Consider the following 20,800-nt stretch of genomic DNA (forward strand, 5'->3'; position numbering starts at 1 on the left):
ACATTTTCATCCCTTGTCTTTGTTTTCATATTATTATTTAACCCAATAAACAGTTAATGCACTCAACTGCCCAAGTCATAATCCAGGCCATCATAGATGTTACCAACTTTTCAGTTCAGTTCAGTTCAGTTCAGTCGCTCAGTCGTGTCCGACTCTTTGCGACCCCATGAATCACAGCACGCCAGGCCTCCCTGTCCATCACCAACTCCTGGAGTTCACTGAGACTCACATCCATCAAGTCAGTGATGCCATCCAGCCATCTCATCCTCTGTCGTCCCCTTCTCCTCCTGCCCCCAATCCTTCCCAGCATCAGAGTCTTTTCCAATGAGTCAACTCTTTGCATGAGGTGACCAAAGTACTGGAGTTTCAGCTTCAGCATCATTCCTTCCAAAGAAATCCCAGGGCTGATCTTCAGAATGGACTGGTTGGATCTCCTTGTAGTCCAAGGGACTCTCAAGAGTCTTCTCCAACACCACAGTTCAAAAGCATCAATTCTTTGGCGCTCAGCCTTCTTCACAGTCCAACTCTCACATCCATACATGACCACAGGAATTTATACCATATCTTAAAGTTGTTCTAAACCTTATTATCTCCCTAATCTATCCATTTTTCTCCTTTCCCATTGACACTACCCTAATTCAGGCCCCCGTGTCTCACCTAGGTCACTACAATATCTTGTCAGTGGTCAGTTTTCCATTAGTCTCACCTCCTAATTCATTCTCTGTCTACCATGACAGGGACATCTTTCTAATACATGAGTGATTATATTGAGCTACTGCTGAAACTTTTATTGACTTTGCATTGTTCTTTACATAAAGTCCCAACTCCTTAACATGACTTGTAAAGCAGATTTGATCTCTGCTTACCTTCTAACTTCATTTTCTTTGCTCTTCTCTCCAATAAGTATGTCCTAGACAGCATTACTTTTTTCTAGTCCCCACAGTGTAAGCTATGCCAGTTACTCTCTTCCACCTTCTTTTAATAATGTTTGTTATTACTAATAATTCTTGTCCTACTAATACTTCTGTTATAAAATTAAACATTATATCCTCCAAAAAGTCTTTCTTTTTTTCTTTCAGTTTTATTGAGACATAAATTACATACAGCACTGTATAATTTTAAAGTGTATAACATAATGATTTGACTTACATACATCATGAAATGATTGCCACAGTAGGTTTAGTGAACATCATCTCATAGAGATACAGTATATTAATGAAATTAAAATAATTTTTCCTTGTGATGAGAACTCTTAGAATTTACTCTTGTCAACTTTTATATGTAACATATAGCAGTGTTAATTACATCTCATGTTATACATTACATCCCTAATCCATGGAAATCTCTTTGATCTGCATAAGTTTAGATTAGGTGGCCTTCTTATGTGCTTGCAAAATGCTCTGTTCAGTCCCTGTCACAGAGATAAAATACTACATTTTAACTGCATGGTTGCTTATCCCTCTCCTCACCAGGTTGTAATTGCAGGGATTATGACTTTTCTATTCACTGTTATAGCAGCATAGCTGCAATTACTGATTCAGGTGGGCAATCAGTCTCTGAAGTGAAGTGAAGTGAAAGTTGCTCAGTCGTGTTCGACTCTTTGCAACCCCATATACAGTCCATGGAATTCTCCAGGCCAGAATACTGGAATGGGTAGCCTTTCCCTTCTCCAGGGGATCTTCCCAACCCAGGGATCAAACCCAGGTCTTCCACAATGCAGGCAGATTCTTTACCAGCTGAGCCACAAGGCAAGCCCAAGAACACTAGAGTGGGTATCCTATCCCTTCTCCAGAAGATCTTCCCGACCCAAGAATTGAACCGGGTCTCCTGCATTGCAGGTGGATTCTTTACCTACTGAGCTATCAGGGAAGCCCAGGTATCAGTCTCTAATAGACTTTAATCTAATACTGTGTTTATTTATTTTTATTGTAAAATACATGGTAGAGGATACAACAAGTATAACATTTTCATCTTATCAAGAAATTCAGAGCTAGCCTTATACACATACGTTGTGTATCAGATACACGTTTTGCCCTCTCATTCATGTACGTGTGTACATCTGCCAGGTTTGAAAGCTAAGAGTAATGGAAGTCACTGTAAAGAAGCAACAGCCCCTTTTTTCTTTCTTTCCTCCCCCTCACCATTCTTTATTATGGGCATCTTTTATACTGTTCTCATGTAGTCCCCAAGCCTGCAACATGTGCAGTCCTTGACAACAACAAAAGCAGACACAACACTCCTCATTTATCTTACCTGTTGTTTTCAAGGCTGGGAGACCTGAGGTCATTCTCAACCAGGCCCACACCATCCCAGGCTGTATATTAACCCTCTACGCATAACATTATCTCCCCAGGGACTAGTGCAATGCTCAATAGATATGGTTGGATTCTATGTAGTAAAACACAACTAGTAGGCAAGAATCATAGCAGGGCCTTATAAGAGAGTCCAAAATAGAAAGGGTGAAAGTGAAAGTGGAAAAATATATATCATGCAAATGCTAAGCAAAAGAAAATATGATATAGTATCAGACAAAATAGGCTTTAAGCGGGGAAAATATTTCTGTTGATAGAAAAGAATTACTTTGTAGTATTAAAAGTGTTCAATTTGGAAAATTATAATTTAATTTAATTTATAATTTATGTACCTTTAATATATATTGGAGAAGGAAATGGCAATCCACTCCAGTACTATTGCCTGGAAAATCCCATGGACAGAGGAGCCTGGTAGGCTACAGTCCATGGGGTCGCAAAGAGTCGGACATGACTGAGCGACTTCACTTTAATATATATAATACCTCAAAATATATCATGAAAAAATTGACTAAACTAGAAGAAAAACTAGAGAAATCTATAACCTTAGGTTACTTTAGTGCACAATTATCAGTACCTTATAGAAGACACAGAAGACAAACAATATGATTAAAAAAATTTGACCTATAGAGCAAATGTAAAATATTACACCCAACAATTGCAGAAACACTTTTTGTTCCACATTTACAGAAATTGACTATATACTTGTTCATACAGTAAGTCTTAACAAATTTCAGATGACTTAATCGGAATATAATTTCTGACTATAAAGCAATTATATTAGAATTTAAGTAATATAATTTTAAATAACATGGATCAGAGAAATCCTAGAAATTGGAATTGAATTGAATCAATGGAAAACAGTTTGACACTTCTAGTAATTTTGATAATAATATGCCCTCTGATCCAGCAACTACATCCCTAGGTACATACTCTGGAGAAGTTTTTGTATGTGTGCAGTAGAATGTGTGAAACCAATACAATATTGTAAAGTTAAAAAATAAAATTAAATTTTAAAAATAAAATTAAATAAATAAAAACAGAATTAAAAAAAAAAAAAAGAGAATGTTCATAACATTGAAAACTAGAAATAACCCAAAAATGTCCATCAGTATAGCAATGGGTAAATAAGTTGTGATATTTATTTGTGTGATGTCAAAAGTGATTGAACCATGGCAACATATAACTAGATCTTAAAAGACAAAAACAAATGTATGTAATGTTATTCTACTGTAAATTAAAATTAAAAATTTAAAAACCTATATTTAGGAGTGCATATTTAGGAGACCAGTTTAATTTAGTAAATATGTAAGGAAAAGGAAAATGTTTATTTAAAAAATCAGAGTGGTTTTCTCTAAGGAGTAGGGGAGAGAGTTGGACTGGGAAGAGACAACATATATCTTGACCTGAATGGTACCCAGTTATTGGCTTTATAAATATTTGTTACGTTATACCTTTATATTCTATGAAGTTTTCTTGTATTTAATAATTCACACTCTTAAAAGCTAAATTTTCCCACTAGTTTCAGGTTTCCAGTTGGTAATACCTATCCAGTGCTCAGTATAGAAGAGAAAGAGGTTAGTTGTTGGAACCAAGTCTGAGAAGATGTGGGAACATATAGAATAAAGAACACAGGGGAGTGGACTAACCTCAGTCAAGAAAAAATGGGCATCTCTTTCTTTGAAAACTAGGAATGGGAGAAAGAATACAGGGAGAGGATGCAGAAACACTTAGGAGGAGAGTTTAAAAGAGTCCAGATATATAAGACAGGAAGTAGAATCATTTGCTAAAAGTGAACCTAACAAAAAGGGAGGGATATCTAGGGAGTATGAAGCAGAAATACAGCATTTATTCAGGTTTCAGCAGATATTTAAAATTTCTCGTAACCATTCAGAGTTAAAATTAATGCGGGACTTCTGATATTGGTTATTCACAAGCAGGATCTTTCCTCAAAGGTTAGTATGACTCTTAATTATTTAATTATATTAACACATATGTTCTTTAAAATGTAATGAAAAATAATAAATGTTTACATTTAACTTGGAGGGCTGTTTTTGTAGGCAAAGTATACTTCCACTGCCAAAGAATGATGATCTTAAGAACTTCATTTTTCCTTTCTTCTTCAGGTCATGTATGGAATGTTGGTCTTCACTTTAGTGGTTCGATCTATTTATATTGTTACATGGTAAGTAGTTTGGATCAAAAGAGTATACTTAGGTGGTAAATCTATAGCCTAATTGAAATAACTCATAAAATCCAACTCCAGAAGGGATATTGATAGAAAACTTATAACCCAACATTTATTATGGTAGATTGCAAGGAATACTAATTCTTTAAGCAAGTTGTTAATAGGCATCATGTGAAAGCAAGACTTTTAAAATAAAAGAAATTTGAGGAAAGCTGTGTGTGATGGCCTCCTTTTGAGTATTTATAATGTACATGAGTATATTAAAGGACTTGAAAACTCCTACAGTAGAAAGGAAAATAATTGTTTTTATGTTTCTCAAACTACTGCAGACTATGTCTCAAGAAAGGCTGTCTGTGTCACAGAGAAACAGTGTTCCAGAAAAATCATTTAGGAAGTAGGCATAAACTTTATAGAGTTTGTGAAAAATAAAATATTTCATGTGAGTACCTGACACAGGGCCTCGCCATATAGCAGGTGCTCAGTAGGTAAATAGTATATGATTTATGGGTTTGTTCCTTTTTTTTTTTCTCTTTTATTTAAACTTTTTATTTTGAGATAATTGTAGAAACAAATGCATTTGTAAGAAATTAGAGATCATCTGTACTCTACCAATTTCTTCAAGTGACAATGTCTTGCAAAACTATTCTGCAATATCATAACAGGATTTGACGTTGACAGAGTCAAGATACAGAACAATTCTATCACCCTGTGTTGTCTTTCTGTAGCCACATCCACTTTTGCTCCTGCCCTGTCCCCTCACTAGCTATCCTTAACCCCTAGCAACCACTAATCTGCCCTTCATTTCTCTAATTTTTTCATTTTAAGAGTGTTATATAAATGGAATCATACAGTATATATAACCAGTGGGACTGACCTTTTGCATTCAGCATAATTCACTGGAGATTGATACAAGTGATTGAATATATCAGTAGTTTGTCCCTTTTTATTGTGGATAATATTTCATGATATGGGTGTACCACAGGTTAATCATTCACCTGTTGAATGACACCTGAATTTATAGTTTTTTATTTCTAGTTTCTTACTGTTACAAATAAGTCTGCTATGAAAATTTGTTTACAGATAAGTTTTCATTTCTCTGGAATAAATGCCCAGAATGCAATTACTTGGTTGTATGATAGTTGTATATTTAGTTCTTTTTAAACCTGCCAGACTGTTTTCCAGAGTGGCTGTTCGATTTTGCATTCCCACCAGCACTGTATGTGTGAGCCATTCTCTCTGCATCCTTGCCAACGTTTGGTATTGTCACTATTTTTAATTTTAGCCATTCTTATAGATAAGTACTGATATCTTATTGTGGTTTTAAGTCTCATTTCCCTAATGGGTATTGATGTTGAACATATTTTCATGTGCCTACTTGCCATCTCTATGTCCTTTTTGGTGAAATGTCTGTTCCTGTCTTTGTCTATTTTCTAATGAGATTGTTTCTCTCTTTTTCCAGTTGAGTTTTGAGCATTCTTTGTATATTGTAGATACTAATCCTTCCTCAAATATGTGGCTCACAAATATTTTCTCACAATCTGTACTAGTCTTTCCATGGTCTTCATGTGGTCTTTCACAGAGCAAAAGTTTTTAATTTTTATGAAGTCAGTTTATCAGTTTTCCTTTTATATATCACACTTGGGTGTCCAGTCTAAGGACTCTATGCCTAACCCTAGGTTTTCCCTTGTTTTTTTACTAAAAGTTTTGTATAGTTTTACATTTTACATGGAACTTTATTTTGAGTTATATAAGGGTAAGGATTAGCTTGAGGTCCATTTTTTAGCCTTTAGATATCCAACTACTCCAAGACCACGGGTTGAAATGGCCGTTTTTTCAATGAATTGCTTTTGCACCGTCCTCAAAAATTATTTGAATATATTTATGTGGATGTATTTCTGAGTTTTGGAATTCTATTCTACTGATTTTGGTGTCTATTCTTCTACCAATCCTATACTCTATTGATTACTGTACCTGTAGAATAACTCTTCAAATCATATAGATTGATCCCTCTCACTTTGCTTTCAAATTGTTTGTGCTATTTGGATTTCTTTGCCTTTCATACAAGTTTTAGAATAATGTCTATATTTAAAATCTTATTGGGATTTTGATAGGAATTGCACATTGCATTGAACCATCATATCTATTTATGAAGAATTGACATCTTTACTATGTTGAGTCTTCCAGTCTATGAACACTATGTGTCTTATGTGTCTCTTCATTTATTTGGATAATCTTTGATTTCTTCCATCAGCATTTTGGAGTTTTGATATTTTTTTTTTAAACAATGGTATTGTATTTTTAAATTTTGCTGTCCAAATATTTATTATGTATAAACATAGCATATTAATAATAGTACCAGAGAGATCAAGATGACAGAATAGAAGGACATGGAGCTCACCTTCTCTCACAGATACATCTCACAGAACAGTTCTCATAATGACTACTAAACACTGCAAAAGATCTCATACAACGAAAGCTGCAAGAAAGTTCACCATGTAACTGTGTAAAACAAAAGGAAAAAAAAAAATACAGAATTGGGCTTTGACCTACACCCTGGGAAGGAACTATGAAACAGGAAAGATTCCCTCATCCTGGGAATGCCCTTCCTCAGCTGGGAGATCAGTCAGGACAGAAAGGGAGCATCGGAGCTTCAAAGGAGTGTACAGCAATTGGCTTGTGGCAGGCAAAACAGAGAGAGACCAGTACAGAAGATCTGACCACCATGCTGCACCCCCTAGCCTGAGACATGCATCCGCTGTTACATGTAGGGGCTGAGTGCTGAAATTCGGGCTTCAGCAGACAAACCTGGGGAGAGGACTGGACTGGGGTTGGCTATATGGAGACAGCCTGAAGAAGCTGGAGTGTGGCCCAGGCCACAACTGGGAGTATGTACAAGATGGAGCCCATGTCCACCATAGAAGCCCCATTGTTAATGCACACACAAACAGAGGGGAGGGACCCTGCCGTAGAAAACTTTTTTTCCTCTTTGTTCACAGCAGGCACAGTTCCCCCTCTATGAGCTCTAGGAGCTTGCAAGCCCTGGCAGTTGGCCATGCACTGAGGCAGGGCTGAAATCTGGGCTTGCAGCTTTGTGACTGATGGATTTACAACACTGGTGCCTTTGTAAGTTCAGTGCCTGCTGGACATCTCAGTGGATTACTTGTGCTCCTGAGCCTGGAGTGGGTCCAGATTTAGTGGCTGTTGGCTTTGCGGGCATGTAAATGCACACGTGGGCCAGGGTCTACACGGATTCCGTAGCTCCCATGGCAGTTCCAGGGGAGCATTATGGCAAGTCCCAGTGCCTGACTTTGGCAGATCTGGGCCAGTGGCTTTTGAGCACAGCAGCTGAGGGACATTCATACTGATTGCCTGCATTCCCATGACTGAAGCAGGGCCGAGGGTAGTGCCAACAATGAAGTACTTTGTGAGCCCACACAATGGTGGCAGATGACACCAGAGTCACATTCTGGTGGACAGCTCCTGTGGAGGAATACTCAGTGGTTCCTCTCCCAGCAGAAGCACGCCAGTTCCATGTACCCGACACTGAGTTTTGAATTGGATCTGGAGGTTTCTATTGGACTTCCCTGGTGGCTCAGACGGTAAAGCGTCTGTCCACAATGTCAGAGACCTGGGTTCGATCCCTGGGTTGGGAAGATTCCCTGGAGAAGGAAATGGCAACCCACTCCAGTACTTTTGCCTTGAAAATCCCATGGACAGAGGAGCTTGGTGCAGGCTATTATCCATGGGGTCGCAAAGAGTCGGGCATGACTGAGCGACTTCACTTTCACTTTGGGGGTTTCTACTCCAACAACTGGGGAGCAGACCCTGCCCCTGACAGGGCTGTGACAGCCACAGAGTAAAGAGGAGGCCCTAGTCAACATACAGTGCAGGCTGTGGTCACCACAGCACCCACCCTTATGAAGGGAATAAGAGCCAGCACATACTGAGGAAAGACATGGCAGACATCCATACTAAAAAACAAACTTTGCACCAAAAATATTAGTCTCATACAGGCTCCACGGGAATGTGAAAGTTGCTCAGTTGTGTCTGACTCTTTGCGACCCCATGGACTATACAGTCCATGGAATTCTCCAAGCCAGAATCCTGGAGTGGGTAGCCTTTCCCTTGTCCAGGGGATCTTCCCAACCCAGGATTTGAACCCAGGTCTCTCGCATTGCAGGTGGATTCTTTATCAGCTAAGCCACAAGGGAAGCCCAAGAATACTGGAGTGAGTAGCCTATCCCTTCTTCAGCGGATCTTCCCAACCCAGGAATCAAACCAGAGTCTCCTGCATTGAGGGTGGATTCTTTACCAACTGAGCTATTAGGGAAGCTCCTCCACAGGAATGTTCCTACATAAAAACAGCCCTTAAAGACCACAGTAGATAACTGCTCCTCCTAAATTCATAGAGAAATAGAGGTAAAAAGAAGCAGAGGAAACACTGCCAATTAAAAGAACGAGAGAAGTCCCCTGAAAGAACAATAAAACAGACCTCTCCTGTCTACTAGATCCCATGTTCAAAAAGGAGGTAGTAAAAATACTGAAGGAATTAAGAAAGGCTATCAACAGAAATGTACATCACTGTAACATGGAACTAGAAACTATTAAGGGGAATCAATTAAAACTAGAAAACTCATTTGCTGAAGATGGAACCCAAGCTGAAGGCAGTGAATAGCAAACTAAATAATGCAGAAGATCAAACAAGTGATCTGGAAGATATAATAATGGAAGTTACCCAATCAAAACAGCAGACAGAAAGACACACACACACACAAAATCAATATATAAGACCTTTTGGATAATACAAAGTGAGCCAGTCTGTGGAATAGGGATCCTAGAAGAGAAAAAGGAAAGAGGGTTGAAATTATAGTTGAAGAAATTATGCCTGAAAACTTCCCAAACTTCAAGAAGGAAACAGATAGCCAGGCACAGGAAGCCCAGACAAGGAGAACCCAAACAAACCTACACCAAGACATGGTATAATTAAAATGGTGAAGATTAAAGATAATGAGGATTTTAAAGGCAGCTAGAGAAAAACAAAGAGTTAGTTATAAGGGAATCCCCATAAAGCTCTCAGCTCATTTCTCTACAGAAACATTCCAGTCAGAAGGGAGTGGCAATATATATTCAAAGTTCTGAAAATGAAAAGCCTGCAATCTGGAATACTCTACATAGCAAGATTATCATTCAGAATAGAAGGATAAAGAATTTCTCAGACAAACAAAACCTAAAGGAATATAGTAGTACTAAACCTAACCTAAAAGAAATATTGAAAGGTTGTCTGTAAATAGAAAAGAAATAGGGAATTCCTAGCAGTCCAGCGGTTAGGACTCAACACTTTCAGGGCCGGTCCCAACATCAATTCCTGGTCGTGGAACTAAGATCCCGCAAGCCATGCAGCTTGGCATAATTAAATACATACATACATAGAAAAGAAGCAACAATCTATAGGAAAGAGAAAATCACGATTGGAAAATAAGGCAGAATTTAAAAAAACAAACAAAACAAAACTTTGTGAGAATAGTGATAACTGCAATGAACAGCAAAAGGATAAACATGAAGATGTTAGAGAAGACATCAAAATCATAAAATGTGGGAGAGGAGAGTAAGAAAACGTAGGATTTTTTTTTTTTTTTTAAGCCCATATGACTACCAGTCTCAGGCAAATAGATACATTAATGGATTAATATACTTGGAAAACAGAGTAACCACAAATAAAAAACATAATTGATACAGAAACAACAAAAAGAACTCAAGCATAATATAAAAGAAAGTCATCAAACTACAAAAGGAAAAGGGAAAAAAGGAATAAAGAAGAAATACAAAATCTACTGGGAAGCAAGGTTTTAAATGGCAATAAATACATATCAATAATTACCTTAAATGTCAATGGACTAAAGACTCCAATCAAATACGTAAAGTGGCAGATTGGATAAAAAACAAGAGCCTACAATATATATGTTGCCTACAAGAGACCCTTTTTAGAGTGAAGGACACACATAGATTGAAAAGTGAGGGAATGAAAAAAATATGCACTCGGAAATGACAAGAAAGTGGGAATTGCAATACTCAGTATCAGACAAAATAAACTTTAAATTAAAGGCTAGAAAGAAAGATAAGGAAGGCCACTAATGTTAAAAGGATCAACAAGGGAAGAGGATTTTATATTTTTATGCATCTACTGTAGAAGAACCCAAATACTAACAGACAAAAAGGGAGAAATTGATGAGAATACAATAATAGTAGGGTTTAACATCCCACTGACATCAGTGGGCATATCTTTCAGACAGAAACTCAGTAAGGCAACAGAGATCCTAAATGGCACAATAGAGCAGTTAGACTTAATTGGTTTTTAAAATTTTGATACATCTTGATATGGTGACATGACATAAAACCCAGGATACACATTCTTTTCAAGTGCACATGGAACATGATCTAGGATAGACTAGAAATCAGCCATAGAAAGAGAAACAAGGGGGAAAAAAAGTTACTAAGTAACATGTTGCTAAAAAAACCAGTAGCTCAACTTGAAGAGGAAATTTAAAAATACCTTGAGATAATGTCAGTGAAAACACAACCATACAAAATTAAAAATGGGATGCAGCAAAAGCAGTCTTAAGAGGGAAGTTTATAGCAATATAGGCCTTCTTCAAAAAAAAAAAAAGAAAAAGAAGAAAAATCTCAAACAACCTAACCTATCATTGAAAAAAATTCGATAAAGAAGAAACCTAAAGTTAGCAAAGGAAGGAAATAGTAAAGGTGAGAGAGGAAATAAAATAGAGATTAAAAAACAATAGAAAAAAATCAATAAAACCATGAGTTTTTTTTTGAAAGGATAAACACAATTGACAAACCTCTACACAGTTCACTGAAAAGAAGAGATTCCCAAATAAACAAAATAAGAAATGAAAAAGGAGAAATTATATCTCATACTACCACAGAAATACAAAAAAAAATAATAATAATAAGAGAATGCTATGAATGTTATATGCCAGCAAATTGGACAACCTAGAAGAAATGGATAAATTCCTAGAATCATGCAACCCACTAAAACTGAATCAAGAAGGAATAGATAATTTGAACAGACTTACTACATGAAGTGAAATAGAATCTGTAAAACAAAAAATATATACCTCCCTGCAAACAAATTCAGGACTGGATGGCTTCACTAGAGAATTCTAGGACCAAGCATGCAAAGACAAACTTATACTAGTACGTCTCAAAGTCTTCCAAAAAAGCGAAGAAGAAAGAAGACGCCTAAAGTCAGTCTTTGAAGCCACCACCACCCTGATACCAAAACCAGACAAGGACACTACCAAAAAAGAAAATTATAGGCCAACATCACTGATAAACAGCAACACAGAAATCCTGAACAAAATATTAACAAACCGAATCTAACAGAACTGAAAAAAGATCAGATGCCATTATGAAACTGGATTCATCCCAGGTTACAAGGAGGTTCAATATAGGCAAATCAATCAATGTGATCAGATCAGGTCAGTCGCTCAGTCGTGTCCAACTCTTTGCGACCCCATGAATCGCAGCACGCCAGGCCTCCCTGTCCATCACCAACTCCCGGAGTTCACTGAGACTCACATCCATCGAGTCAGTGATGCCATCCAGCCATCTCATCCTCTGTCATCCCCTTCTCTTGCCCCCAATCCCTCCCAGCATCAGAGTCTTTTCCAATGAGTCGACTCTTGACATGAGATGGCCAAAGTACTGGAGTTTCAGCTGTAGCATCATTCCTTCCAAAGAAATCCCAGGGCTGATCTTCAGAATGGACTGGTTGGATCTACTTGCAGTCCAAGGGACTCTCAAGAGTCTTCTCCAACACCACAGTTCAAAAGCATCAATTCTTCGGAGCTCAGCCTTCTTCACAGTCCAACTTTCACATCCATACATGACCACAGGAAAAACCATAGCCTTAACTAGACGAACCTTTGTTGGCAAAGTAATGTCTCTGCCCTTGAATATCCTATCTAGGTTGGTCATAACTTTCCTTCCAAAGAGTAAGCGTCTTTTAATTTCATGGCTGCAGTCACCATCTGCAGTGATTTTGGAGCCCAGAAAAATAAAGTCTGACACTGTTTCCACTATTTTCCCATCTATTTCCCATGAAGTGATGGGACCAGATGCCATGATCTTCGTTTTCTGAATGTTGAGCGTTAAGTCAACTTTTTCACTCTCCACTTTCACTTTCATCAAGAGGCTTTTTAGTTCCTCTTCACTTTCTGCCATAAGGGTGGTGTCATCTGCATATCTGAGGTTATTGATATTTCTCCCGGCAATCTTGATGCCAGCTTGTGTTTCTTCCAGTCCAGTGTTTCTCATGATGTACTCTGCATATAAGTTAAATAAACAGGGTGACAATATACAGCCTTGATGTACTCCTTTTCCTACTTGGAACCAGTCTGTTGTTCCATGTCCAGTTCTAACCGTTGCTTCCTGACCTGCATACAAATTTCTCAAGAGGCAGGTCAGGTGGTCTGGTATTCCCATCTCTTTCAGAATTTTCCACAGTTTATTGTGATCCACACAGTCAAAGGCTTTGGCATAGTCAATAAAGCAGAAATAGATGCTTTTCTGGAATTCTCTTGCTTTTTCGATGATCCAGCAGATGTTGGCAATTTGATCTCTGGTTCCTCTGCCTGTTCTAAAACCAGCTTGAACATCAAGAAGTTCATGGTTCACATATTGCTGAAGCCTGGCTTGGAGAATTTTGAGCATTACTTTACTAGCGTGTGAGATGAGTACAATTGTGTGGTAGTCTGAGCATTCTTTGGCATTGCCTTTCTTTGGGATTGGAATGAAAACTGACCTTTTCCAGTCCTGTGGCCACTGCTGAGTTTTCCAAATTTGCTGGCATATTGAGTGCAGCATTTTCACAGCATCATCTTTCAGGATTTGAAATAGCTCAACTGGAATTCGATCACCTCCACTAGCTTTGTTCGTAGTGATGCTTTCTAAGGCCCACTTGACTTCACATTCCAGGATGTCTGGCTCTGGGTCAGTGATCACACCATTGTGATTATCTGGGTCATGAAGATCTTTTTTGTACAGTTCTTCTGTGTATTCTTGCCATCTCTTCTTGATATCTTCTGCTTCTGTTAGGTCCATACCATTTCTGTCCTTTATCGAGCCCATCTTTGCATGAAATGTTCCTTTGGTATCTCTGATTTTCTTGAAGAGATCTCTAGTCTTTCCCATTCTGTTGTTTTCCTCTATTTCTTTGCATTGATCGCTGAAGAAGGCTTTCTTATCTCTTCTTGCTATTCTTTGGAACTCTGCATTCAGATATTTATATCTTTTCCTTTCTCCTTTGCTTTTCACTTCTCTTCTTTTCACAGCTATTTGTAAGGCCTCCCCAGACAGCCATTTTGCGTTTTTGCATTTCTTTTCCATGGGGATGGTCTTCATCCCTGTCTCCTGTACAATGTCACAAACCTCATTCCATAGTTCATCAGGCATTCTATCTATCAGATCTAGGCCCTTAAATCTATTTCTCACTTCCACTGTATAATCATAAGGGATTTGATTTAGGTCATACCTGAATGGTCTAGTGGTTTTCCATACTTTCTTCAATTTCAGTCTGAATTTGGCAATAAGGAGTTCATGGTCTGAGCCACAGTCAGCTCGCGGTCTTGTTTTTGCTGACTGTATAGAGCTTCTCCATCTTTGGCTGCAAAGAATATAATCAATCTGATTTTGATGTTGACCATCTGGTGACGTCCATGTATAGAGTCTTCTCTTGTGTTGTTGGAAGAGGGTGTTTGTTATGACCAATGCATTTTCTTGGCAAAACTCTATTAGTCTTTGCCCTGCTTCATTCCGTATTCCAAGGCCAAATTTGCCTGTTACTCCAGGTGTTTCTTGACTTCCTACTTTTGCATTCCAGTCCCCTATAATGAAAAGGACATCTTTTTTGGGTGTTAGTTCTAAAAGGTCTTGTAGGTCTTCATAGAACCATTCAGCTTGAGCTTCTTCAGCATTACTGGTTGGGGCATAGACTTGGATTACTGTGTTATTGAATGGTTTGCCTTGGAAATGAACAGAGATCATTCTGTCGTTTTTGAGATTGCATCCAAGTACTGCATTCTGGACTCTTTTGTTGACCATGATGGCTACTCCATTTCTTCTGAGGGATTCCTGCCCACAGTAGTAGATCAATCAATGTGATAGATCAATCAGTGTGGTAGATCACTCAATGTGATACACCACATCAAAAGACAGAAATCATCTCAATAGATGCAGAAGAAGCATTTGATAAAATTCAACATCCATTCATGATAAAATTTCTCACTAAAGTGGGTATAGAGGAAACATACCTGAACAGAATAAAAGTTATTTATGACAGATGTACAGCCAATATAATACTCAGTGGTGAAAAGCTGAAAGCTTTCCTGTTAAAATCTGGAACAAGAGAAGGATGCCCGTTCGTACCACTTCTATTCAACATTATATTGGAAGTCCTCAACACGGCAATCAGATGGGAAAAAGGAAATAAAGGTATCCAAGTTGGAACAGAAGAGGTTAAACTGTTATTATATGCAGATGATTAATATTATATATTGTTGTTCAGTTGCTCAGTCGTGTCTGACTCCTTGTAACCCCATGGACTGCATCTTGCCAGGCTTCCCTGTCCTTCACCATCTCCCGGAGCTTGCTCAAACTCATGTCCATTGAGTTGGTCATGCCAGTCAACCATCTCATCCTCTGTCGTCCCCTTTTGCCTTCTGTCTTTTCCGATGAGTTGGCTCTTTGCATCAGGTGGCCAAAGTATTAGAGCTTCAGCTTCAGCATCAGTCTTTCCAATGAAGATTCAGCATTGATATTATAAATAGAAAAGCTAAAGACTTCACACAAAATCTACTCAAACTGATAAGCAAATTAAGCAAGATATAGTAGCAGACTACAAGACTAACATACATAAATGTGTTGCATTTCCTTACGTTAACAATGAATTATTAGAAAGGGAAAGTAAAATAGCAGTCTCTTTTAAAAGCACGTTGAAAAATCAAAATGCTTAGGAATAAACCTGATGAAGAGGGTCAGAGACTTTATATGCTGAGAACTATAAAATGTAGTTAAAGGGAACTAAAGATGATTCAAAGAAAGGGAATTACATCTCATTATCTCAGTTTGGAAGAATTAATATTGTTAAAATGACCCTATTACCCAAAGCAATCTACAAATTTAATGTGATTCCTATCAAACTACCCATGATAATTTCCACAGAACTAGAACAAATAATCCTGAAATTTATGTGGAAAGATAAAAGACCCAGAATTGCTAGAGCAGTTCTGAGGAAACAGAGCTGGAGGCATAGCCCTTTTAGACTTTAGACAATGCCTCAAAGGTACAGTAATCACAGCAGCATGATGTTGGCTCAGAACAGACCTATGGATCAGTAGAACAGAAGAGAGAGCTGAGAAATAAGCCCATACACCTATGATCAATTAATGTTTGAGAAATGAGGCAAGAATACACAATGGAGAAAAGATAGTCCCTTTGGCAAGTGATGCTAGGAAAGCTAGACACCCACATATATATCAGTGAAGTTAGAATACTCCTCACCCCGTACCCAAAAATAAACTCAAATGGATTATAGACATGACTTTATAAGACATGACACCATGAAACACCTAGAAAACAAGATAGGGAAAACATTCTCTGACATAAATCATGCCAGTATTTTCTTAGGTCAGTCTTTCAGGTCAATACAAATAAAGATAAATAAATGGGACTTAATCAAACATATAAGCTTTTGAACAGCAAAGGAAACCATAAACAAAGTGAAAATACAACCTGTGGACTAGGAGAAAATATTTGCAAACAATGCAACCAACAGCCTTAATTTCAAAAATCTACAAGCAGCTTATACATCTAAATAACAAAAAACAAACAACCCATTCAGAACATGAGCAGAGGACCTAAATAGGTATTTCTCTAAAGAAGACATCCACATGGCCAGTAAAATATGAAAAGATGGTAAATATTGCTAATTGTTAGAGAAGCACAGATTAAAACTACAATGAGGTATATCACCTCACATCTGACAGAATGGCCATCATTAGAAAGTCTAGAAGGAATAAATTCTAGAGAAGATTTGGAGAAAAGAGAACTCTAAAAAAAGAACCCTCTCACACTGTTGGTAGGAATGTAAATTGGTACAGCCACTATGGAAAACAGTATGGAGGTTCCTTAAAAAACCAAAAATTGAGTTACCATAGGATCCAGCAAGCCCATGTCTGGGCATATATCTAGAGAAGACTCTTAATTCCAAAAGCTACATGCCCCGTGATTTTCATGGCAACACTATTTACAATAGCCAAGGCATGAAAGCTACCTGAATGTCCATCAACAAATGAATGGATAAAGGTGTGAGATATATATATACACACAGATATATAATATTCCACTGTATATATATATATGTATATACAAAGAGAGAGGAATATTAAACAAGTATATAAGAAATGAAATAATGTCACTTGCCATAACATGTGTAGACTTAGAGATTATCACACAGAGTGAAGTAAGTCAGGAAGAGAAAGACAAATATATGGTATTACTTATATATGGAGTCTAAAATAGGACATAAATAAAAAAGGACTTATTTACAAAACAGAAACAGACTCACTAACATAAAAAGCAAATTTATGGTTGCCAAACAAGGCGGGCAGAGGGATAAATTAGAAGTTTGGGATTAGCAGATATAAACTACTATATATAAAATAGATATATAGCAAGGTCCTACTTTATAGCACAGGAAACTATATTCAGTATCTTACAGTAAACTATAATTGCCTCATATATCACTTGGAGAGTGTCTCTTCTTTTTCTATTCACTGTGAGAATCTGTAAGACTGCAATTATTTATCTTAATGTGTGGTAAACATTCTAGCAGTGTCACATTTGCATACAAATTTCTGACTACTGACGTGATTTAATTGTTGTTTTTAAGCCACTAAGTCATGTCCAACTCTTTGCAACCCCATGGACTGCAGCACACCAGGCTTCCCTGTCCTTCATTATCTCACCAAGTTTGCTCAAACTCATGTCCATTGATTCGTGATTCCATCCATACCATCTCATTCTCTGTTGCCCTCTTCTCCTCCTGCCCTCAGTCTTTCCTAGCATAAGGATCTTTTCCAATAAGTCAGCTCTTTGCATCAGGTGGCCAAAGTATTTTAGCTTCAGCATCAGTCTTTCCAGTGAATGTTTATTTCCTTTAGGATTGACTGGTTTGATCTCCTTGCTGTCCAAGGGACTCTCAAGAGTCTTCTCCAACACACTGTTCAAAAGCATCAATTCTTGGGTGCTCAGCTTTCTCTATGGTCCAGTTCTCACATTCATACATGACTACTGGAAAAACAGTAGCTTTGACTAGACAGACCTTTGTCAGCAAAGTGATTTCTCTGCTTTTTAATATGCTGTCTAGGTTGGTCATAGCTTTTCTTCCAAAGAGCTAGCGTCTTTTAATTTCATGTCTGCATTCACCATCCACAGTGACTTTTGAGCCCAAGAAAATAAAATCTGCCACAGTTTCCATGTTTTCCCCATCTGTTTACCATGAAGTGATGGGACCAGATGTCATGTTCTTAGTCTTTTGAATGTTGAGTTTTAAGCCAGCTCTTTCATACTCCTCTTTTACCTTCATCAAGAGGCTCTTAAGTTGCTCTTCGCTTTCTGCGGTAAGGGTGGTATCATTTGCATATCTGAGGTTGTTGATACGACCTTGTTACCTCTGGCCATTGGCAGAAATTCTGACACCCCAGTAGATCTACTCTGATATCACCACAATGAGGAGAGAAAGCACCTGATTATTACCACATGACGATGGAAGTCCAGGCTCCCCACATGGTCTCCACTGACACTGCAGGAAATGGAGAGCTTGTTACTTCTGAGTGGGGAAAGTTCCAGCCCCTCACTGCTTGATATTAGTATAGCAGGAGATTGGGGTATTAGTATAGCAGGAGATTGGGGTCAGAGAAGGCAATGGCACCCCACTCCAGCACTCCTGCCTGGAAAATCCCATGGATGGAGGAGCCTGGAAGGCTGCAGTCCATGGGGTCGCTAAGAGTCGGACACGACTGAGCAACTTCATTTTCACTTTTCACTTTCATGCCTTGGAGAAGGCAGTGGCAAGCCACTCCAGTGTTCTTGCCTGGAGAATCCCAGGGACGGGGAGCCTGGTGGGCTGCCATCTATGGGGTTGCACAGAGTCGGACACAACTGAAGTGACTTAGCAGCAGATTGGGGTACCTTCTTTGGGCCTGATTAGAAATGAAGTCTAGGCTTCCCATTCAGGCTTTGAGGATGAATGGAGGGTGAGGCTATTGTTTTTTCTGTGGTGTTTGGCTATAGAATAGTGATTATTGTAAGCTTTCTATCTTGCTAGATTGCCTTTTTCTTGTTTCTTTGGAGAGACAGCAGTCTGTTTTTTTATTGTGCCTAGTGGTATTTCTGGCTTGGTAGCTTCTTCAGTTCAACTCTTAAGTGTCTGAGGCAGAAAGAAAACACATGTAACTTACCACAGCAGCATTTAAATGGTATACCTGATCTTATTGCAAAACAGAAAGAGTCACAGACCTAGAGAGCAAACATATAGACACAAAGAGGGGAAGGATGGGGTGGGATGAATTGGAAGATAAAGATTGACCATATATATACTATTGACATATATACACTATTGTATAAAATAGACAACTAATGAGAACCTACTGTATGGCTCAGGAAACTACTCAGTGCTCTGAGGTGACGTAAATGGGAGAGAAATCCGAAAAAGAGGGGACATATGTATGTATATAGCTGATTCACTTTGCGGTACAGTAGAAACTTAACACAATATTGTATAGCAAATATACTTCAATAAAAATTAATTTCAAAAAACCCAAAAAATTATTGAAATAAACTCAATGGATAAGTTAAAAATAGACATTTGAAGAGAGAACTAATTAAGTGGAAAGACATATCTAAAGAAATAAGCCAGAAAGCATCACAGAGAAATAACATGTCTAACTGCAGTTCCAAAGGGAGAGAATAGAAAAAATGGAGAAGGAAGAGATATTCAAAGAGATAATAGGTGAGCATTTTCTAGTATCCTTAAAAGATAACTCCTCAGCTTCAAAAACAATAATTCCCAAGCAAGATAAATGAAAGAAAGTCTTTATCAGGTAAAGCAGGTATAATAGATTAGTTAGTTCAATATTGTTTCAGCCTCCATCAAGTGAGCTTTCCTGTAATGTAGATGCTAAAAAGCTAAAATGTATATTTTTCATATTTCCTTTGTAGGTAAGTTTTCAAGTACATTTAGATTTTGCCAATCACATGTATTCACATGAGACTTGAATTCAGAACCAAGTTAAATGGGGAGGAGACATGGTAGTATGTAAGGAATCCATTTACTTATATGAATCTAGGGTGTGCATTGTAGCTCTGGAGCAAATGTGTGATAGCAACTTCCTGAGCTGTGATTTATAGCTAAGATGGTGTGATGCTGGATGAAACAGTTGGTTGGTCCAGAGGCTTTCCAATTCTCCAGGTTTGTAAATATGAAAAAGAAAAAAAAAATTCCTTTGGCAAAATAATCCTGTAGTAGTGTTCAAAAGTCATTTCTGAAGTGTCTAAATCTATTCAGTATTTCTTTTGGAATTGAAACAATTTATTTTCTGCTTTAGATAGAGGTATTATCTGAAGTTGAACCCTGATTGATACCTGTTTTTAAAAAGCATAGTAAAAATACTGAAATGCAATGACAAAGATCCTAAAAAAATCCAGACATAGAAAACATTACCAGTAAAGGAATAACATATAGTCTACAGTAGACTTACGAACAGCAATACACATGGTAGACTTATTATCTTCAAAGAGTTGAGAGAAATTAACCATCAAGTTAGAATTGTATATCCAGATATCTGTCAAGAACCAAGGTAATATAAAAACATTTTGAGATAGATAGAAAAGAAGAAATTTTACTAGTATCCTTCTTAAAGATGTTTTTTAGAAGGAAGAGCTGAGATACAAGAAAGAACAGTAAAGAAGAAAAATGAAAAATTTATGGGACTATCTAAACAAAATATTGTGACTTTTAGTGATACCTAGTTTGAGAGATTTTTTTAAAAGGAATTAAAATGATGATAGAATAACATGTGAGATACAGGAGAATACTCTTAGTTACATAGTTCCCAAGGTCTTTATTTGAGGATACGATACAGCCAGTGATTAATTTTGGATTTTACATGTCCTTTTTTGGTAACTACTAAAAACAGTAATTGATTTCATAATTTCAGTTACAAAA

General features: G+C 37.6%; 1 protein-coding gene across 5 annotated transcripts in view; it reads left to right on the plus strand.

Moving 5' to 3' along the window:
• Window positions 1-20,800, plus strand: part of ACER3 (alkaline ceramidase 3) — a 157,789-nt gene that overhangs the window by 114,340 nt on the left and 22,649 nt on the right. For all 5 annotated transcript variants that reach the window (XM_070803950.1, XM_019974827.2, XM_070803951.1 and 2 more), the window contains one exon: window positions 4,436-4,494. In XM_070803950.1, the coding sequence (XP_070660051.1) occupies window positions 4,436-4,494 (59 nt within the window). The remainder of the gene's footprint in view (window positions 1-4,435; window positions 4,495-20,800) is intronic.

The sequence above is a fragment of the Bos indicus genome, chromosome 15 (genome assembly GCF_029378745.1).
Source record: "Bos indicus isolate NIAB-ARS_2022 breed Sahiwal x Tharparkar chromosome 15, NIAB-ARS_B.indTharparkar_mat_pri_1.0, whole genome shotgun sequence".
Classification (NCBI taxonomy): Eukaryota; Metazoa; Chordata; class Mammalia; order Artiodactyla; family Bovidae; genus Bos; species Bos indicus.